Here is a 20,485-nt window from a genome sequence, read left to right as displayed (position 1 = left end):
GTAAAATAACAACTCTGTCAAAGGCACTGAGTTAAGATAATCATAGATATATAGAATCTGTAAAAATTAGCTAATTTGTGTCAATTTATTTTAAACTGCTGAAATCAGCGCATTAACACCTTTATGATAGCAAGCTTTCCCATTCAATACATGACCTGTCTTTACATTTATACAGATTTTATTTAATTTCCTTCAGAAATTATTTTATAGTTCTCCTTACAGGGATCTTGTACCTCTCTTTGCCAAATATATTTTTCAAAACTGTATATTTATTTTACTGCTTGTGTGATTTAGATCTTTCCATTTGAGTTACTGATTGTTGTTGTTACAAAAGAAAACTTTAAATTTCCATATACATATCTTCTTCAAAACCAACTTATGTGACTCTTAAATATAACACAGCATTTTTGTAGATAAATTATTAAATCTTTTGAGTTTAAGTAGGCAAATATCATGACAAGTAAATCATGACACTATTTTATTTCCTTAAATTTTATAACTCTTTCCAATTTTTTCTTAGTTTATTGCATTACCTAGAACCCCTAAGACAGTGTTGAATGCTGTCACAGACTGTGGGCATCCATGTTTTCTTGTAACCTTTAATGGCAAAAGTTTTCACATTTTATTGTATAATCTAATACTTGTTTTGATATCATACATTCATTGTTATATTTAGAAGGTTTCTCCTTTTTATACTATTTCTGTGTTTCTTAGAATTTAAATCAAGACTTTCTGCTTAATTTATCAAACACTTTATGAGCACATACTGTAATCACATTTATCTTTCCACTTTGTGTTGTTAACGGCTACATTAAGGAAGAAAATTTGTATCAAAATAATTTATGAGCTCAATATAGTTCAATAAAAATACCAATCCCTTTCTAACTTGACAAACTGAGACATCTAAAGTTCATGGGAAAATAAATATTCAAGAATAACCAAGAAAATTATGAAATTGAACAATAATGGGGAGATTTGTACTATCTATATTAAAAATGATTAAACTGTATGGTACTTGCAGAGAAATAATCAGTGAATCAGTTCCAAAAAATAAAGTCTCAGATCTATGTATGGATTTTTTTAATAGAAAGATAAATAAACAGATAGAGATATAATATACCGTGATGTAATACAAATGACATTTTAAATTGGTGGGGAATAAAATAGAGTTTACTATGAATGCTGTTGGGAAAATAGCTATCCACATATTGGAAAATATAATTATATCTCCTACATCACATCATAAAAAAATAATTTCCAGATATATAAAAAGTTTAAACATAAGAATATAAAATTTTGAAAGTGTAAGAATTAAATATTAAATAATAATCATCCTTAGATTTGGGAAAAACTTTCCTAACCAAGGCATTAAACATAGCTACCCTAAAGGAAAATACTGACAAAATTACATATATAGTTTTAAAAGTTTGCAGAGGAAAATTAATTTAAAGTAAAGTTAAAAAAATAAAGTCTGGGAAAATATTTGCAGCACATGTAGAAAAAGATTAATACTGATCATATACAGGAAACCTCTATAAATCAATGAGGAGAGAACAACTGAAACTGGAAAAGGTGTACATAAACACAAACATGAGAGCAAAAGAAGTAAAGATAATAATAAAAACTGCTGTTAAACAGTACTAATAATGTAGAGAATTGGAAATTAAAACGTTATTGACATCATACTTAGAATGACAAAAGCACAAATAGTTGACACTGTTATTTTTGGTGTGAGTGTGGGGAACTAGGCTCTTTCTTATACCATTTTTGAAAGCGTACTGAACAAACTTTTGAAGAGTAATTTACTCATATTTATCAAATTTTAAAATACTTGTATACTGTGGCTAAGTAATCCTTCTAAGAATTCATCCTACAGTAATAGCACAATTATAAAGCACAAATAATAGCACAAGTATAAAGATATAAATACTAAGATCTTCACTCATGGATTATGTTTTAGAGCTGAAAAAATAAAAACAAAGCTTCACTAGCATGGGCTGTGTAACAAGCAACCACAAATATCAGTGGCTTATGACAAGTAGACAAGTAATTTTTCCAGTCAGTTACGTTGAATGTTGATTGCTGTGGGTCAACTGTTGCAACTCTGCTCAAATGGCAGGTCTTCTCATTCCCCAACCCAGGATTAAGGAAACCCCCTAATCGTCATGTGCTATTCTCATAGTTGAAGGCTGTCAAAATTTGCAATACTTTTCTCAGTTATTGTCCAGACTGTTAAAATCTATTAAATAAATCTGCATATGCTGACTTACAGCAGTACTCACGATACATGAGGAAAAAAAAAAAAATGTTTCAGAGGAATGTGTATAGAATTAGTTCTTAAAACACACAAACACAAAAAACCAAGAAGTGTATAAAAATATACACACCTACAAAAAGAATATATCTGCAAAAATACAACCTAACTTGTTAAGCGGTTATTCTAGTTTAGATGGAAGCAGACAAGAAGACCACCATATTTACAGGTGGTTTTTACTGGTCATTTCATGGGTATTTTTTTCTTTATTTTTATATGAAAAGAAACTCATTTTCCAAAGGGACAGTTTCTCAGTCTAAAATGTATTTACAAGGATTCTTCAGCAGCATGTAGAGAGCACTTGTTTTACAGTTCATTTAAGAGTTGTGCCAAAGAACTTGGATTCTTTTTCCTTTAGTGAACATTCCTACATCATGAAAGCCACTGCACTAGGAGTTAATGAACAGAGACGATAAACAAGACCTTGTCCACAAGACTATGTGTGTATACATTTTAGAAAACAAAGCATGCCAGAGAATTACCAAGTAGCAAGTGCCACTCACAGAAGCAGTATGTCCTTTCAGAAAGCTGTTTCTGCTAACTTCAAATCAATCATCTGATTGCCCTAGAATTTTATTGCTATAAGTTCTGAAAATGTTTATAACTGCCTTCTCTATCAGATCACTAGCACCTAAACACCTTTATAGATACTCTGTTCAAATAGTGTGCTGTGAGGACTACAATCCATTGTACAACCCTGAGTAGAAGAGTTAGGAACTCTCCCTGAGAAAGAAATGGCTCATCAGCTTGACTTTATTTAAATGAATAGATTTTTCTGCAGGCAAATATAAGGAATAACATTTTAGATTTGGAGAGCATCATAGAAAAAGTGGAAAATTATAAAAATGGTATATTCAAGAAAGCAATAATTCTTTTCTGGTACAAGTTAAGTTTATGACTGTGTAAAATGGCAAGAAATTGTACTGGAAAAGAAAACTAGATCCTCACAGGAATAATTTTATATTCTCTATTAGGCAGTTTGTAGTTTATCCGATAGGAAACAGTGATCAAGTTTTGATGCAAGTAAGTAAAATACAGCAATCCTCCCTTATCTGTAGTTTTGCTTTTCACAGTTTCAATTACCAGCTCTCAGGCATGTTCTGAAAATATTAAATGGAAAATTCCAGAAATAAACAATTCATAAGTGTTAAATTGTGGGCTATTCTGAGTACCATGATGAAATCTTGCACTGACCTGCTTTATCCCTCCTGCGATGTGAAATATCCCTTTGTCCACCAATTATCCCTTTGTCCAGTGTATCCACACTGTATACACTACCTGCCTGTTAGTCACTTAGTAGCCATTTTGGTTATCAGATTGACTGCTGTAGTATCACAGTGCTTGTGTTCAAGTAACCCTTATCTCACTTAATAATGGCCCTAAAGCCATTATTAAGCTTGAGTAATGATGCTGGCAGTTCGAATATATGAATGAGAAGCTGTAAAGTGCCTTCTTTAAGTGAAAAAGTGGAAGTTCTCAACTTAATAAGGAAAGAAAACAAAATCATATACTGAGGTTGCTAAGATCTAATGTAGCTTTTACTACTGTATATTGTTAAAATTGTTCTATTTTATTTTGGGGTGTTAATCTCTTTGCCTAATAAATTTATAAATTAAATTTTATCATAGGTATGTATAGAAAAAAATAATATATATAAGGTTCAGTACTATCCATGGATTCAGGCATCCATTGGGGGTCTTGGAACATATCTGCAAAGGGGGGAGTACTGTAATCAAATCTATATTTTAGAAAGATAAATATAGTAGTACTAAGGAGGATAGAACAGAGAGAGACAATGGAGTATAGAAAAGGAATTAAGTAGCTATTTCTAGTCCAGGAAAAAGATGATGATAAAGCTCTAAGTATTGGGAAGAGAAGAAAAGAAGGAAATCAAGATGCTTCAGAAAAGGAATACACAGCTCTTGAGGAGTGCTTATATATGCATGGGAGGGAGGTAAAGGGATTAGTTAAGAAATATTTAATTAAAAGCTTCCTTAAAACATTTCATGGGATGTCCAGCAGAGAAAAAATTACTCTAGAAATCAAGAAAAATGGCAAAATTAGTGATATAGATTTGAGAGCTATCAACACAAAAATGACCATTGTAGTCATAGAAGTGAATTAGGTTAACTGTTCAGAGAGACCATTGAACAAAGATAAAATAGGTCATTAAATCAATTTATAATTAGACAATTTAAGAGTCAGATGGAAAAAAATAGAACCAGAACAAAGGGTATGAAACATAGCTATTTAAAACAAATAGGCCAAGAATCAAGAATGTTTAGGACTGTGTAAGGGAAGGCAGAGAATTTTAAACAAAGCTTATCAATATTTTCCATTACTGCTGAGACACCGAGTATATGGGAAAAATGAAGAGATACTATTAGATTTAGCAATTAAGAGGTCAGTGCTGGCATTGAGAAAGCAGTTTCAACACTGCAATGAGAGAAGTCAGACTGAAATACTTTCAAAAGTGAATGGGGGAGAAGAAAATGCAGTGGTGAGCATACAAGACTTACAAGAAGTTGTAGTGTAATGTTTTCACTTCTTTGTGGAATCTAAAAAACACAAACTCATAGGAACAGAGTGTGGAATAGTAGTTGCCAGACATGGGGCTGAGGGTTAGGAAAAATGGAGAGATGTTGGTTAAAGGGAGCACATTTCTAGTTAGAAGATGAATTACTTCTGAGGGTATGTACAACCTGCTGACTATAGTTGATAATGCTGCATCATATACAGTCATGTGTCTCTTGACGACAGGAATACATTCTGAGAAATGTGATGTTAGGCAGTTTCCTCCTTGTGGAAACATCATAGACTGTACTTACACAAAGCTGGATAGTATAGCCTACTAATGTACATACTGAGGCTATGTGGAAGTAATCTTATGAGATCACTGTCATATATATGTTCCGTGGTTCACCAAAACATCATGTGACACATGACTGTACTTGAAAGGTACTAAGAAAATAGATGTTAAATTTTCTCACCACACACACATTAAAAAATGGTAATTGTGTGAGTTGATGGAGGTATTAACTAACTTTATTGTAGTAATCATTCTGCTTATACTTATATCAAATCATCAAGTTATATACCCTAAACTCACACAGTGTTACATGTCAGTTTTATCTCAATAAAGCTGGATAAAAAAGAGTCAATTGTTAAATATTACGAAATTTTGTGAGACCTTGATAAACCTTTGGTAGCTTTAAAATCAGCGAAAGTGGGATTATTTATACCATGGAAATTGGAAAATAAAAAAAAAATGAGTGAATGAAGGGAGAAGAAAATGGAGTAGTGAGCATAGCAGATTTATGAGAAGTTAGGTAGTAAAGGGAAAAAGAAAGATTGGTAATTAATTTTGTAAGAAGAAAAATACCACTTATTGTTTTCTTCTTCTTATAAAATAAGTTTTATTGATTAAAATATAGAAACCAGACACAGACAAGAGAAAATTAAAAGTAATTATTAAGTTATCATGAGATAGAAACTTTAATTTGAAAGAAAGTTGTCTGGAATAGATTTGGGCTAAAATATAAGCTAAAGGGAAAAAAACTGGTAAAGAAAGCTGTATTTAACATACTAGAGAGATACATATTTAGTGATAAGATGATAAGACTTTTGGAGTTGGAAGACCTGAGCTCGAATCCTGACTATACTGTTTGCTAGCTAAGTGATTTTGGACAAGTCAAGCAAACTTTTGGGACCTCCATAAATCGATCTTAAAAGTAGCAATAACTATGTAAGGTTTTAGTGCATATGAAAATATATATTTAACTGTACCTCATTTACAAATACGATGGAGTGTTGTTTATGGATTGGAAAAGGATGACTTGGTCAGGATTTTAATGAAATGGGGCAAAGAAATGCAAATCAAAAGTAATACCACCAAGAAACTCTGTCATGGTCAAGAAGGAAGTTAAGACCCAGATGCAGTGTGGTCACTAGCTCTTTTGTTAAGTAGAAGAAAAGAAGTGTTAGAAAACTAAGAAATATTACAACTTTTAACTTTTGTGGGAACTTAATAAAATTATGTCAGTGTAGCTCTTTTTATATTGTTCTAATTCACAGTTATAAGAACAGAAAGAGTAGTTTTATTATTGATGTGTCAATTATGCTATTATGAATCCTAGGGTACTTAATACATAGAAGGAAAACACTATTTAGGTTGCTTAATCAGTCCAAGGCTTTCTTCTTTCTCTGTAGATTTTTGTTAACACAATATTAGATAAATATACCTCTCTCCAATTAAATGAACCTATTTACAGTTAGGACAATTTATCGTGCTTCACACTTTTATTCATAATAGTCTTCAATTACTGTTGAAAATATTGAATTTGTGAACTTCTGAGTGTAAAAAACACTCTCATTTTGGTAAGTGACATTAGAAAGCCATGATATATATTTCAATGTTGTTATAATTGTACAATTTTGAATTTAAAGTCTATTTGCAAGATATTTTATTGTCATGATTTTGCATGTGGTATACGCTCATCTTTTAAAATGCAATTTCTCTTTTAGTGAAGACGTGTGGCTCTAATCTTCAAGGACCAAGTGGAACCTTTACGTCTCCCAACTTTCCATTCCAGTATGACAGCAATGCACAATGTGTCTGGGTCATCACGGCGGTGAATACCAATAAGGTAAGGGAAAACCATCTGTGGTAGAAAAGCAAAGTCATAAAGACAAAGGCAAAGAGATCATCAGAAAAGTGCAGTAAAGAAAGTTTATAACTCACGTATTTCCTGACTCTGCAGTATTTCCTACTTATCCATTATGTAAAACATAAACTTATCTGAGAAATTTGGAAAAAATAAATTTAGAATAATAAAATTCTACTCCCAGTTATAACATATAAGTGACAACACATTAAAAGCATAAATGAGTATTTTCTGAGATATGTTTTTGAGAGTTAAGTGTATATTTCCTTTTTTAAAAAGAATCCATGAATAAGAAAGAGCTGTTTACTTCATGTCTTTTCTGCTTGACATTTCGTTCAGATATATCATGTTTTTATACGTAGCTGACTTTCCTTTCAATGTTTCTCTATTGCCATAGATCACACAGATATTCTTTGTTATATAAAATTGGTTTTAATGTGCTCTGCACTATTAGAGGATTCATATTGAGGATATTTCAAATGGTTGGATTGTCATTCTGTTTGATTCAAAACGGGTAATACATCTAAATATGTATGTGCCACACTACTTCAAACAAAATTATAATCATGAACGAGTATAAGGGCAGCTGAAAAATTAGCTAGTTTTCTTTTTCTACTCTCTCCCTCCTGCCTCTTCGGGTAAGAATATAGAGGAGGCTAAATAAGAGAGTCTAAATCCTCTCAGATCGTATGACACCTTTTCTGGGTTAGATGAAGGAAAGTTTGGAGGAACAGCCCATAAAACTGGGTCAGATTAAGTTCAAATACTGATTTAGAAATTACTAACTGATGACTTGGATCAAGTTATTTAACTTCTCTGAAATTCAGTTTCTTCACCTATAAAATGTGAATAATAAGAGCATGTTATTTCACAGTGTTGTGAGAAATAAATGAGGCAATGTGTACAAGAGTGCTTAATAGAGTTAGCAAGTACTTAACAACACATTAACTCATTCTTATTAGATTATATGTATACTACCTCTCAGAATGTTTTAGGTTTTATATTCATAAAACCTAATCCTAAAAGCAACAGGGTTGCTTTAAAAATCAACTCAGTGGTTAGTTACCCTTGCCTCATTGGAGAGCCTTGATTTATGAATCAGAAGAACTAGGTCAGAAGCCTACTCTGCTCCAAACTACCTGCGTAAACTTGGGAAAATCACTAAATCTAACCCTTCAGCTGCATAAAGAAAATCATTTACATACTCAACCTGTGTCATCCAGTTCAATTCAACAAATATTTATTTATTTAATACTTTTTCTGTGCAAATTATGGGTTGTTGAGAAAATAAAAAAATCATGAAGTACTTGAAAAATAAACTCACGTTTATTGAACACTTAGCAACATGCCAGGTACTATTCGCAACACTTTTTATGAATTATTTAATCCTCACAAAACTCCACCTATAATGTAGATATTTCTATTATCTGCATTTAACAGAGAAGCTAAATAACTTTTCTAAGATCACATAGCCAGCAAAGGTCAGAGCTGTGTGCTTTATGAGACATGTTATTTACAAGGACCTATCTCACACTAAGATATAAGTATCTTATACTAGGATAAGCATGAAGTAAATTCATTGTAAAATATGGAACAAACACATTGTGTTAATCTCGCACTGAGATAGAAATCTTTTTGTGTCATGGTAATTGCCTACAATTGTCATCAAAATGTAATTATCTCTCTTTCTATAAGATATCTGCTTTGCTAAGTTTAATTCATTCTCATTACTGAGTTATCTGAAGTGTCACAGAGGTCTTCACATTTCTCTTTGTTTATCTTTCCTAATCTGCCAAACTTTTACCTCTTCTTTTTCTCCCTAAAACAATTCGATTTGTTTTCTAAGGGGGACACAGTGACTTGCACTTATTTTCTAGTTTTATCAAATAGCTTACCAAGGACATTAAATTTTGATCTGTTGGTTTACCTCTATTTTAAGTTATCCTATAGAAATTGGTTTTCAAGCATTTTTAACCATGACTCACAGTTAGAATTATATTTTACATGGTGGCCCAGTTCACACCCACACCCTCACAGATAGAGTGCCACAGAAGAACATTTTCCCTTACTACATGAATGCACTTGTCTATTTTTTATTCTGATCTATTTATTCTAAAAATATTGGTCATGCCTCACTAAAGTGATTTCATGAGACACTAACAGGTTATAGTTTGAAAAATACCGTTGGCAGTTTTGTTTCCATAGGTTACCATGTCAGAACACTTTTTGGAAGGCCATTGCTAGCATGAACCATAGGCACATAGCTCTCCTAGTTGGTATAAACCCCAATTAACCAAGATGCTTAATCCCTCAATATATATAATTTTCTTCAGAAACATTGCTCATGTTTTTCTTTATGTTTGATAACTTTAAAAGCAATCATGTTCTTCTAAATGCCCAAAACAAATTTATGGTTGGTGAAAAAGCTCTGAGATTTGAAACAGGATGAACCTGGATGGTTTCAAATCTGTGCTGTCCCTCTTATTAGCTATACAATTTTAGGCAGGCATGATCCTTGAGTCCTCGGAGCCACAGTTGTTTTTTGTGTTTTTTTCCCCCAAATATTAGAGATAATAATGCCATATCATAAAGGTGTTTTACAGATTAGATAAAAAAGTATGAAATGTCTGATACAAAGTAGGATCACTTTAAATGATATCTATTACTATTACCAAATGTTGCCATCTTGTTAAGAAGTATGCTTCTCTTTAGTTATTTGTTAGGTTTAACTTATGTATTAATGCAGAAAACACCACTACATATAATTTTTTCCATATTTTATTATATGGTTGAATAATTTATAGATGACTGTGTCTTATACTAAAATATACATTAAATTATAGTCATTTTTACTGATCAGTTTATAAACATTGCCATTAAGCTTACTAAAAATAAAATATAAATGAGCATTTCAATCTTAAAGTAATACATATTTTTAAGGTTACTTTATGCCCCTTCTACAAGCTCCTTAAGGAAATATTTCCTTGGATTATTCCATTTAAATGATGAATATAATTTAAGGTTTCCTCATAAGAGAAAGTTAAAATATTAGAACTTGTACTTTAACTGGTCTTTGAATTAATTGTTCTTCTTGTATTAAGGTATGCATTTAACATTATTTCCATGTCTATAATAAATACTTTTTTGTCTTGGCTTTTTCCTTAATTTCTATGAGGATAGTCTTCCTCATTTAGTTGGTCTGGTGCATTTGTCTTCAATCTAAGGTATCTGTACATCTTGGGGTACACAAACAATTCCCAGGGTGTACATGGGGAGTCTGGACGTCATTTTCAGATATTTCACTTTCTAACACTCTCCTGCCTGAAGATCCACCTCTATTTGTTCTCTTTTATCACTTTGCCTTTTATGATTGTCTTTCAGTTTCAAAGAAAGGCATATATTACTTTCCCAGCTGAAATATTAATATTTTACATTTTTTGAGTGTAAACAAAATTCTGGAGATCCAGAATAGGAAATTCCATATGTATAGCTTCTGAGGGAGAGTCCTTGAGAACAAAGAAAAAAATAGATTCACTGAGAAATATTTGAAGGAGATGATAACCTTGTTTTATCCAAACAACATATTTATAGAAAGCCCTTGTCTTTATCTATCTATGTGTGTATGCTTACATGTATGTATGTATGTGTGTATTTATCTATCATCCATCCACCTATTTTTTATCCATCTATCTGTTTCTCTGACTATCCTAGAACTAGAATTCACAATACATAGAAGTATATTATAGATTAATTTGAATGGAAACACAAAATGTGGCTTTTTGAACAGAAAGACTTTCTGATTGATTTTACAGTTTTTTCATTTCGTATGCAGTGGACATTTTCTAGAAATTAAATGAATTGATGCAAGATGTTTTTTTTTGCTTTTTTCTCCCCAAATCCCCCCAGAACATAGTTCTATATTTTAGTTGTGGGTCCTTCTAGTTGCAGCATTTTTTGTTTTGTTTTGTTTTTGTGATGCAAGATTTTACGGAAACTATATTTAAGGCATTTGTAAAATTACACTATAATAGAAATTGCATCCTTTGAAGCTATTCATGCTTAGACTTGTTTTTTAAAAATAGATATCTATTTAAAATTATAGGAGAAAGTAGTTTTCAAAATTCATTGATCTATGTGTGAAAATTGTTTGAAGGCTGTCTAGATCAACATTGTCCAACAGAAATATAATGTGAGTCACATGTATAATTAAAAAATTTCTAATAGTTATATTCCTTAAAAGATGAAATTAATTTTAATGTTATATTTTATTTAACCCCAATATTATAATTTCAACACATTATCAGCATAAAATTTTAAATGCAATAATTTACCATCATTTTTCTTTTCTAAATCTTTGAAATCCAGAGTGTGTTTAACAGTTAAAAAACAATTCAATTCAGGTGAGCCACATTTCAAGTGCTCAATAGCCACATGTTTTTGGTAGATAACCATATTGTACAGGGAAAATATGGGACACTTCCATCACCATAGAGAGTTTGACTGCTCTGCTTTAGAGAATGTGAGAGGGATAGTGGTTGGCCTTGAGAATAAATGTTCCATTGCAAGGGAATTACCTGGATGTTTTCACAGGGGCTTCAAAAAAAGGGAAAAGGGGATGCTCCCATTGACAAAGGTGACTCTGGAAGACATGGGGTTTTAAAACTATCAGCTTTATTCCAGAGCATCCAAAGTCTCTATTTCAAATTTCAAGATACCATTCCCTCTAAATTAATGCCCTAATTTTCACGTGAGAAATTGTGAGTCTCTATGTTCAGCATATATTATAATTATGCAACTTGCATAATTAAGTTGTGAGTCTAATTTTCAGCCATATCTGCTCAGTACTACAGAGTCACCATAGAATTTCTCTTGTTCTCTGACCATGACTTAAACTGGTATTTTCTTTCTTTCCGACTCCAGCACAGTGATAAATAGCCATGTCCCTCCACAATCCTTTTAGTCTTAGGCATGATAACCATCAAATGCAAAAACCACTTGCTGTGCCTCCTCAAACCTTGCCTTCAATATGTGTTTCATCCCAATCACAATAAATGAATTAAATAATTGTTTATGCCATTTTCTACAGACCAGAAATCCTGGTATATCAATGCCGAAAAATAAACAAACTACTCCCCAAAATCCCTTCTTTGAGGGTCTGTTTCTTGAGCTTTTCTTGATGCCAAGGGATATAGCCATCAAGGTCTAGTCAGGAAAATATAATATAGATTAGTTATTTAAAACACATGGAATTTAATTTGGAGGATTGTTATATAGATGTTATAATGTGGAAATAAAATTAATACAGAAGCAATAACTGTATAAATAAACACCATCTTTAGAGCTGGAGGAAGAAAAGAAAAGAAAGTGTTACATAATCTAACAGCTTGTAGTAGGACCTTCGCAGAACTGGAGCTCAAATTTCAAAGAAGGAAATACCCCATGGTTGGTGCTCAGAAATCTGAAGAAATAATGTAAACCAGCAGGTTTAGGCAGACCCTAAAGCCAACTGGGAAACTAATGTGAGAAATGTTATTTGCAGTGTCCCAAACCTAATATCAAAAAGCAGAATATAGAAAGATTAGCTCAGAGTTAAGAGAGAATGCGTAAATAAATAGCACAGAATTGCTGTCAAATGATATGGGAAAGCCTACAGATGGAGCTAGTTTAGGAGGAAAAAACTAGTTCAGTTTTAGACCTGTTACCTTTGAGATGTCTATTAGACTGGATATCAGGTTGGATATAAAGCCTGAACATCCAAAAAATAGTGATGGAGATATAAATTTGCAAGCTGTCAGCATGTTGTTGTTTGAAGCCATCAGACTGAAAAAGATCACAGAGTAAGTCTTAGGAGAAAAGTCAAAGTTAGAATAAACACCAGTGGGTGAACAACAGGTAAAGGTCAATGAATAAGGTACCTAATGGAAAATATGTTTGTACATTTTCTGTGTGTATTTTTCTTGTAACATTTTTATATAATTGAAGACCATATATTCCCAGCCCATGATCCAAATATCCATCATGGAAGAATCATAGAATAAATATCTCAAGTATATTTGTATTATTTTTTTCCAAATATAAATACATATCATTGGTATTGAAAATTACAAAACATATTGATAATGTTAGTATATTTATAACAACATTTGGCTATTTGTTTTTTTTCTTAATCAAGTGAAAATAAATGAACACTCTCATGTGGGAGTTCTGTCCATTTTTTCCTTTATATTAAAAAGGTGCTCCCCATATTCAGAGTTGGGAACCACAGATTAAAATAAAGTACAGTGATCAGTGTCACTCAAGTGTATTAGTCTTTAAAAAAAAATGAAAAGAAAAGTCATATAAAAAAAAAGTGGTAGGCCCCATCTTACCTTCTGTACAGTCCTTCTTACCACATCATTGAATTTATCTTATTTTAATTCAGCATAAATTCTGACTTTTGCAAGAAAACTAAATCAGTCCTAAACTGAATCTTCTAGGATTCAGCATGAAATCTCCCTTAATGCTAATCCTTTAATGCACCTATAATCATAATTAGGCTTTGGTTTTCTTCTTGACACTCAAAGCCTACCTTTAATTTTGGTTGTAGTAATTGGAAATCTGTCTTTTGACATGTCAGTATGTCTGTTTTATTACTTTCCGTTTGCTAGGCTGAGATAGTTCCTCATTATTGCTAGTCCACTTTCAGGGCTTGGAGTCCTATTGCTGACCCACAGCCTCTGGTCTGCAGCTCTGCAACCCACCAAAATAGCTTCTTCAAACAAGTTAGCTGATTATCTGCTCCTGGCACTTTCATCATTCTGTTTTATCTCCTGAACCAACCTTTTCCACATATGTAATCATCTTCTCTTTTCGTTGCCTTCTACTTATTGTCATTTCTCTAATTGATGTCCTCCCAAATTTTACAGCTGGTTCTATCAAAGACCTTCTTTCTATGGGAGATGCTCATTTATTTATTTATTCATTCAAACAAATATTTATTAACTACTAAATACCAGGTGTAGTTCTTGATAACGAAGATTCAAAGTTGAATAAAACATGACAAAATTCTTTCTCTTATGGGGTTTACATTGTAGTCAGGGTTCACAAACAATAAAAGAAACGTAAGTAATATGTTAGGTGGTACAATTGCTATGGAGAATAATTTAGCAGAACAAAGATCATCAAAAGTACAAAGTATATGTTGTGTTTTATACAGAAGACACTATAAGAAGAGATGAATGGAAAAAAAGTGGAAATGGGCATGTAGTAGACTTGGACACATGCTGTGTTTTGCTTACATAGAATCCATCTGTTCTCCATTTTTTATAAATTTGAGGAGCTGCCCCTCTCCCATTCTCGGTGGTATTAGAGGGGACTTCAATCAAGGCACCATGTCCTAACCTCTTCACTTTCATCTGCCAAGAGAATATAATATAATGGTGTGTTGGAGCTGACTTTTACCAGCTCTTGAGAGCTGATTGTTAATTTATCAGGAGTATAGCAAGCTGATTGGTAAGCAAGCCCATATTAAAATGTAAATTGTGTAAACATAAAATTTAATAAATTATATTAAAAAGAAAGGTAATAATTACCTAATTATGAAACATCATTTCATAAATATTTTGCTACACATTACTATTACCTATGCTCTTGAGGTTATTTACATCTATTTTGTCCATGTGATGGAACTACAAAACTATGATGTGCTGCTGTACATCTTTCCCATTGGCAGCTTGAGATTGGACACAGTGGGAGAATTTACACTATTGAAGTTGGCAAACACTACAAATCAGAGCTTGATTTATTTATTTTTGTTAATTGTGTAGATGTTGAAAGTGATAGAGAAAATGTTAATAATGCAGGTTAAATTTCAAAGTGTGTTGTGTCTGTAATTCTTGCATTGTGAATGGCACAAAAAGTTTGAGAAAATGTTCTTCCAGTATTCAAAAACTATTTCTTATTTGATAATGAAGTCATTCATATCATTGACAAATATGTGATGTTACAACATAGGTCTTCATTTTTATAATTGTGTTTTACTAGTTAACATAAATGAAAATGTCAAGCAACATTTGTCTGAGAAGTTCTCATTCATACACTCATTCATTCATCTATTACAACCATAATTTGGCTACAGATAGAAAATTTTGGCAAAAGAACAGTTAAAGCATTCTATAAGAATCAGTTGACTGTGGAATTTATAAGCAAGGTTATTATATATTTGCTGTTATTTGTAAATTATATGTTACATATCCTTTATATCAGTAAATGTTTTTACAAACATATAATTTTTTTTCAACAAGCCAGTTGTTAAGCATTTATCAGTATACACTGTTGTTATGTGACCAAGCTAGGTCAGTCCATTTCTTTCAGGACCTTGAAAAAGTGGCTCACACTGAAAAAAATACTTGAGTTGATTTATCAGAGAGAGACCTTCTGAATAATAGTAAATAACAATAGTTAATGTGCATTGAAAGCTTATTATGTTCTAAGGCATTGTTCTAAACCCTTGTATATAATATTAATTTGAGCTTTACAACAACCCTACAATGTAGATACAATTATTATTTCCATGTTTCAGATAAGGAAACATTCAGGTAAATAAAGTAATTTGCCTAAGACTACAATTTAACTTTCAGAGCCAGGATTCATAACTAGGTACTTCTACTCTTGCAGTGATCGCTGATCACTGCTCCTGTCCCTTCTTCAACCTGAGATTTTAGCTTTTCCTTACTTCCATGAACTACCACATATCTTTACTATATACATGTTTGTGTGTATATACACATATATATTTGTGTGCATTTTCACTTACGGCAGCCAAAATATTTTTCTGTTACTTGTCACCAAGGAAGCCTGAGACTAGGAGGTAATGATACAGTCATCATTTTTATTGTTGTCTCCTGATCTAGTATAAAGAGTCCATTGCCATGTTTAGCTCACCAGTTTGCTCTCGGATACAGTTCACCATACCCTGGAAATTGATAGTATGCTTATTTCCTCAATTCTTATCTATGTTTTGTTGAGAGGAATCCAGCTCTTTAAAACACATGGTAATGTTGGCTACTTTTAATTTGGGGGGTTTCTGATGACCTTTGAGAAGTGGGTCTTTGAATGTAAACATATAAATTAATGGTAAAGTCAAAATAGTTTTAAATTAAATAATTCTTCAGTATAATATGCAGAATTAAGATTAAAATGTTGTAGACAGAATTCTTTATGGCTTTTTGACCAGTCTTTTTCTCACTTTGTGTAATGCACTTTTATCCACATTGAATCATTGTTATAAGAATAATGCTGACATCTCCAGGATGTCAGCAATTCTCACAACTGAGAAAATAAAATCCATCAGGAGGTTAGTAATGAAAGATTAAATTAACCGAGCATAGAAGAATGTAATTCAGAGAGAATAAAGACAGGCACATGAGGCTGACTTCAGTTTAATTTAGAACTCTCACTAGCTTAGCAGGTCTTAAGTGTGAGAAGAAATAAAACTGATCATCTAAAGAATAAGAATTGACTATTGGCTTTAAAAAGAATGTTGGGTAACACTATCCAAAAGTGTAATTTTTTTGTTTATTCCTCAAATACTATTTTGACAACTTATTTCTTCATCACATGTATTTTAGTTAATTCTGTAATTGCATGCCCAATAGTCTATATTGTAGTTTTGCTAAAGTTAGATGCAGCTTCATTTTAACATGTTGAAAACTGAAGCAACATGCAGAGTTTTTTTTTTAACAACATGGGAGTTTAATACTCCTAATAATTATCATCAGCTTTCAGTATTTTACTTTCTCACGAAGCTGAGGCACCACTCATTGCACAGTTTAGAATAAAAGGTAAATATTCCAATTCTTTTCTTTTCTTTTTTTTTTTTTTTGAGGAAGATTAACCCAGAGCTAATATCCACTGCCAATCCTCCTCTTTTTGCTGAGGAAGGCTGGCCCTGAGCTAACATCCGTGCCCATCTTCCTCTACTTTCTGTGTGTGACACCTACCACAGCATGGCTTGCCAAGTGGTGCCATGTCTGCACCCGTGATCCGAACCTGTAAACCCCAGGCCGCTGAAGCGGAACGTGAGCACTTAACTGCTGCGCCACCCACCAGCCTCTCTAATTCTTTTCTATATTTTCTATCTTTATGGCTAACATTTCCTCATATTCTAATATACAAATACAAAAAGTGCCTATGTGTAAACAAATATACATATTACATAACGGTATAATGAATCATGGATCACCACCAAAAACTTATCTGGGTTTCTATTTTCTCAATAGTGAAATAAAGATAATAATGCCTTCCTCATAGGGCCTTTGGAAGGATTATATGAGATAATAGATCCAATACACTTTAAGAACAGAATCTGGAATCTAGTACCTGTTGAAAAAAGTTGGCAATAATAATAAATAGTACTGCTACTACTACTGCAACTAGTGCTACCACCGTCACCACCACCGCCACTACGTTCCCAGAGTGTGCTGAGGCCTAATGCCTCCACCGCTGTTAGAGCTTAGCTTCCTGCTGTGCAGATAACACATGCTCTCAGGCATTTCAGAACTTGAAATATCCTTGTAGAGATTCCCTGCTGATATTAGTCATCAGGAGCTATTAGCAGATGCTTCTAAGAAGTCAGAATAGGTTTCTGTCAAGAGAGCCTGAAAAAGAAATGGAGAGAGCTGTGAGCTTTTGCTTGCCGCCCCTGAGATATTTTACTGCAGAGTAGAAGGTTATCTTAAAGACAACCTTAGAGTTAGTGAGAGCCATGGTCACCATTCTGGGATGTCATTTCCTGCTCCAGCTCTCCAACACCTCAACAACAGGTGCAGCTAGGTAGTGAGGAGAGAGGAGTACAATATTGTACCTGTAAATCCTTCTTAGTGTTATAGCTCTGAGCTTCTGGAATCTCTAACCAATGTGGAGGAGAGTCACTTGGATGATTTGATTATCCTCATACAACCAGAGTCACATAGGATGCATATCATCAAAGTGTACAATTCTGTCTAATCCCTTTGCTCAGCATTATATATATTCCTTGAATTTCAGCCCTTTCCTGACCTAATAGCTTAACTACTCACATTGTATGAAATAGGGGAAAGGATAGGAGGGAGGGAGCAAAATCTTCAGATATAGGTTGTGGTAACTGTAAGTTTTCTTCTATTAGAACCTCTTCCATATCCTCCATATAAACTTTCAGTCTGCAATGATCTCTAGCATCCAAGAGCAACTGTATAAGACATTGTCTATCTTGGAGTGGTCAGGTGAATACCAATATAATAAGTCCTAACTTTTCCTGGGAAATCCTACATTTTTACTGAGTGGAAAGCTGGGTCCACCTTGGATTGAAAAATAAAAAAAGACAAATTTCCTGCCTTCAGGAAACTTCCAGCTAGTGATTTAAGCAGAAAATAAAATAGTAAATACGGAAATTAACAGTCACAACTTGAAGGAAGCACTCTGGGAAGACTAAAAGGGAGCCTGTTTAGAAGTGTCAGTGAAGATCTTTCTGAGCAAGTGAAATATAAGCCATATTGAAGGGTGAGAAGGGACTAGCAATACAAAGAGGAGGGTGTCTGGGACAGAAGAAAAAGTGCTTGTAAAGGCCCATGATGACCCTGATGTCTTCTAGAAACTACAGAGATGATAGGGATTCTGTGGCATAGTGGGTAAGGAGGAGAATGGAAGAAATGAAAGCTGTAGAGATGAATAAGGCCCGGATCATACACGGCCCTCTGGGATCCATCAAAAATGGAATGAGAGGGGCCAGCCTGGTGGCGCAGCAGTTAAGTGCACACGTTCCGCTTCAGCGGCCCTGGGTTCGCCGGTTCAGATCCTGGGTGTGGACATGGTACCGCTCATCAAAACGTGCTGTGGCAGGCATCCCACATATAAAGTAGAGGAAGATGGGCACGGATGTTAGCTCAAGGCCAGTCTTCCTCAGCAAAAAGAGGAGGATTGGCAGCAGAAGTTAGCTCAGGGCTGATCTTCCTCCAAAAAAAAAAAAGAAAAAAAGGAATGAGAGGCTGTTGATAAGCACAATACCTAAACGGTTGCTCTCTTCATTCAGATTTCTCTCAAATGTCACCTTGTCTCCATCTCCATCACTGACTACCTTCATCACTCTATAGCCCCTTGCTTTAATTTTCTGTATAGTGCCTCAAGACGCTTATGAGTATTTGAAGACCTTATATTGTGTGACATTATATTATATGCTACTTCCTATATTTTGTATGATTCCCCACTGAAAGGAGGAAAATCTGTATCCTTAGCACTAGAATGGTGCTGGTAAAGAGTAGGCTCTAAATACTTATTTATAGAATTAATTAAATAAATTAACAGTTTTTAAGTAGAGGATTAGATTATCTGATTTGTATTTCAACATAACATCCAAAATTTAAAATAGAGGATTATTAATTGAAGTGCAGTTCACCAAACAGGAACCGATAGTACGACTACGTTTCCCCACTCATATACCAATGACTCGCCGCAAAGAGTGTTCATTCATGGACTAGGAATCTTTCTTCCTGGATAGCTGTGGCAAGCAGTGGATTCCATGGCAAATAATTCATCTTGTGCCCTAATCTCTTGGGTTCCTACCTAAATGACTTATTCAGGAAGATAATTTTGGAGGTAAACAAGGTCTTCCATAGATGTTAACTGACCAAGATCCATTAATTAATAACTGTACTTGAAGAGATTACATAGGCAAAAATAAAGTTAACAATTATAAGTTGTAAATTGAGACTGTAAATTGTAAACTGAGATACTAATATCCTGTGTCTTTCCTCTTTGGTATCATAAGAAAAATAATAAGGATAAACTGAGAATGGGAATTAGAACCCATTGCAAGTTTCATTATATATAAAAGGGTATAGTATCTGATTCTCACTACCACAGCTATGTGTTTAATCGTTTTGAACTAATCTCATTTTTTTAAGAAAGCTCCAAGTTAAAGGGTCTCTGTATAAAAATAGATATAGTTGGATAAATGGAGAGATAGATATCCTGGATCAGGCTGAGCTCACTATTAATGAGGGACCCCACTATTAATGACCCCACTAAAACCAGCAAAAGATTCCTTCTTATCAAATTCACTTTAATAAGCCTTATTTATATTTGTTTTCAAAATTTTTTGGATATATACAACCTAACATATACAGATATATAATGAATATCCTTCTAAAAACAATAACATTATATGGAAGGTTTTCTTCAAAATTTGTAAATTCAAGTCGATCATTTATATGTATTATGAAATTTAGATTATATCCTCCAGTAGCTAAGCATGAATAAATGACAGAAAAGAACCAACGGTTTTGTACTGTTTTGTTGTAGATTTAATATTTGATGCATTTTTTATTTTATGTAGTTTCTTTCCTTCAGTAAAACATTTGTAGTGCCATATTTAATCTGTCATTGTTACATACCCGCAATCCCCTAAAGGGAAAGACCAGTGTACAGATACGAGAGGCTGAGAAAAGTAAAACAAAGCTGAAAGCTTTTATCATTCCATCAATATCTTCCTGTG

General features: G+C 33.2%; 1 protein-coding gene across 5 annotated transcripts in view; it reads left to right on the top strand.

Moving 5' to 3' along the window:
* The window catches only part of CSMD3 (CUB and Sushi multiple domains 3), a 1,176,027-nt gene that overhangs the window by 583,324 nt on the left and 572,218 nt on the right, over positions 1 to 20,485 (top strand). For all 5 annotated transcript variants that reach the window (XM_044781000.2, XM_014843283.3, XM_070481504.1 and 2 more), the window contains one exon: positions 6,839 to 6,960. In XM_044781000.2, coding sequence (XP_044636935.2) covers positions 6,839 to 6,960 — 122 coding nt within the window. The remainder of the gene's footprint in view (positions 1 to 6,838; positions 6,961 to 20,485) is intronic.

This window comes from Equus asinus, chromosome 12, assembly GCF_041296235.1.
Source record: "Equus asinus isolate D_3611 breed Donkey chromosome 12, EquAss-T2T_v2, whole genome shotgun sequence".
Classification (NCBI taxonomy): domain Eukaryota; kingdom Metazoa; phylum Chordata; class Mammalia; order Perissodactyla; family Equidae; genus Equus; species Equus asinus.
The sequence above is the reverse complement of the archived record's forward strand: the minus strand, read 5'-3'. Positions and strand labels throughout refer to the sequence as shown.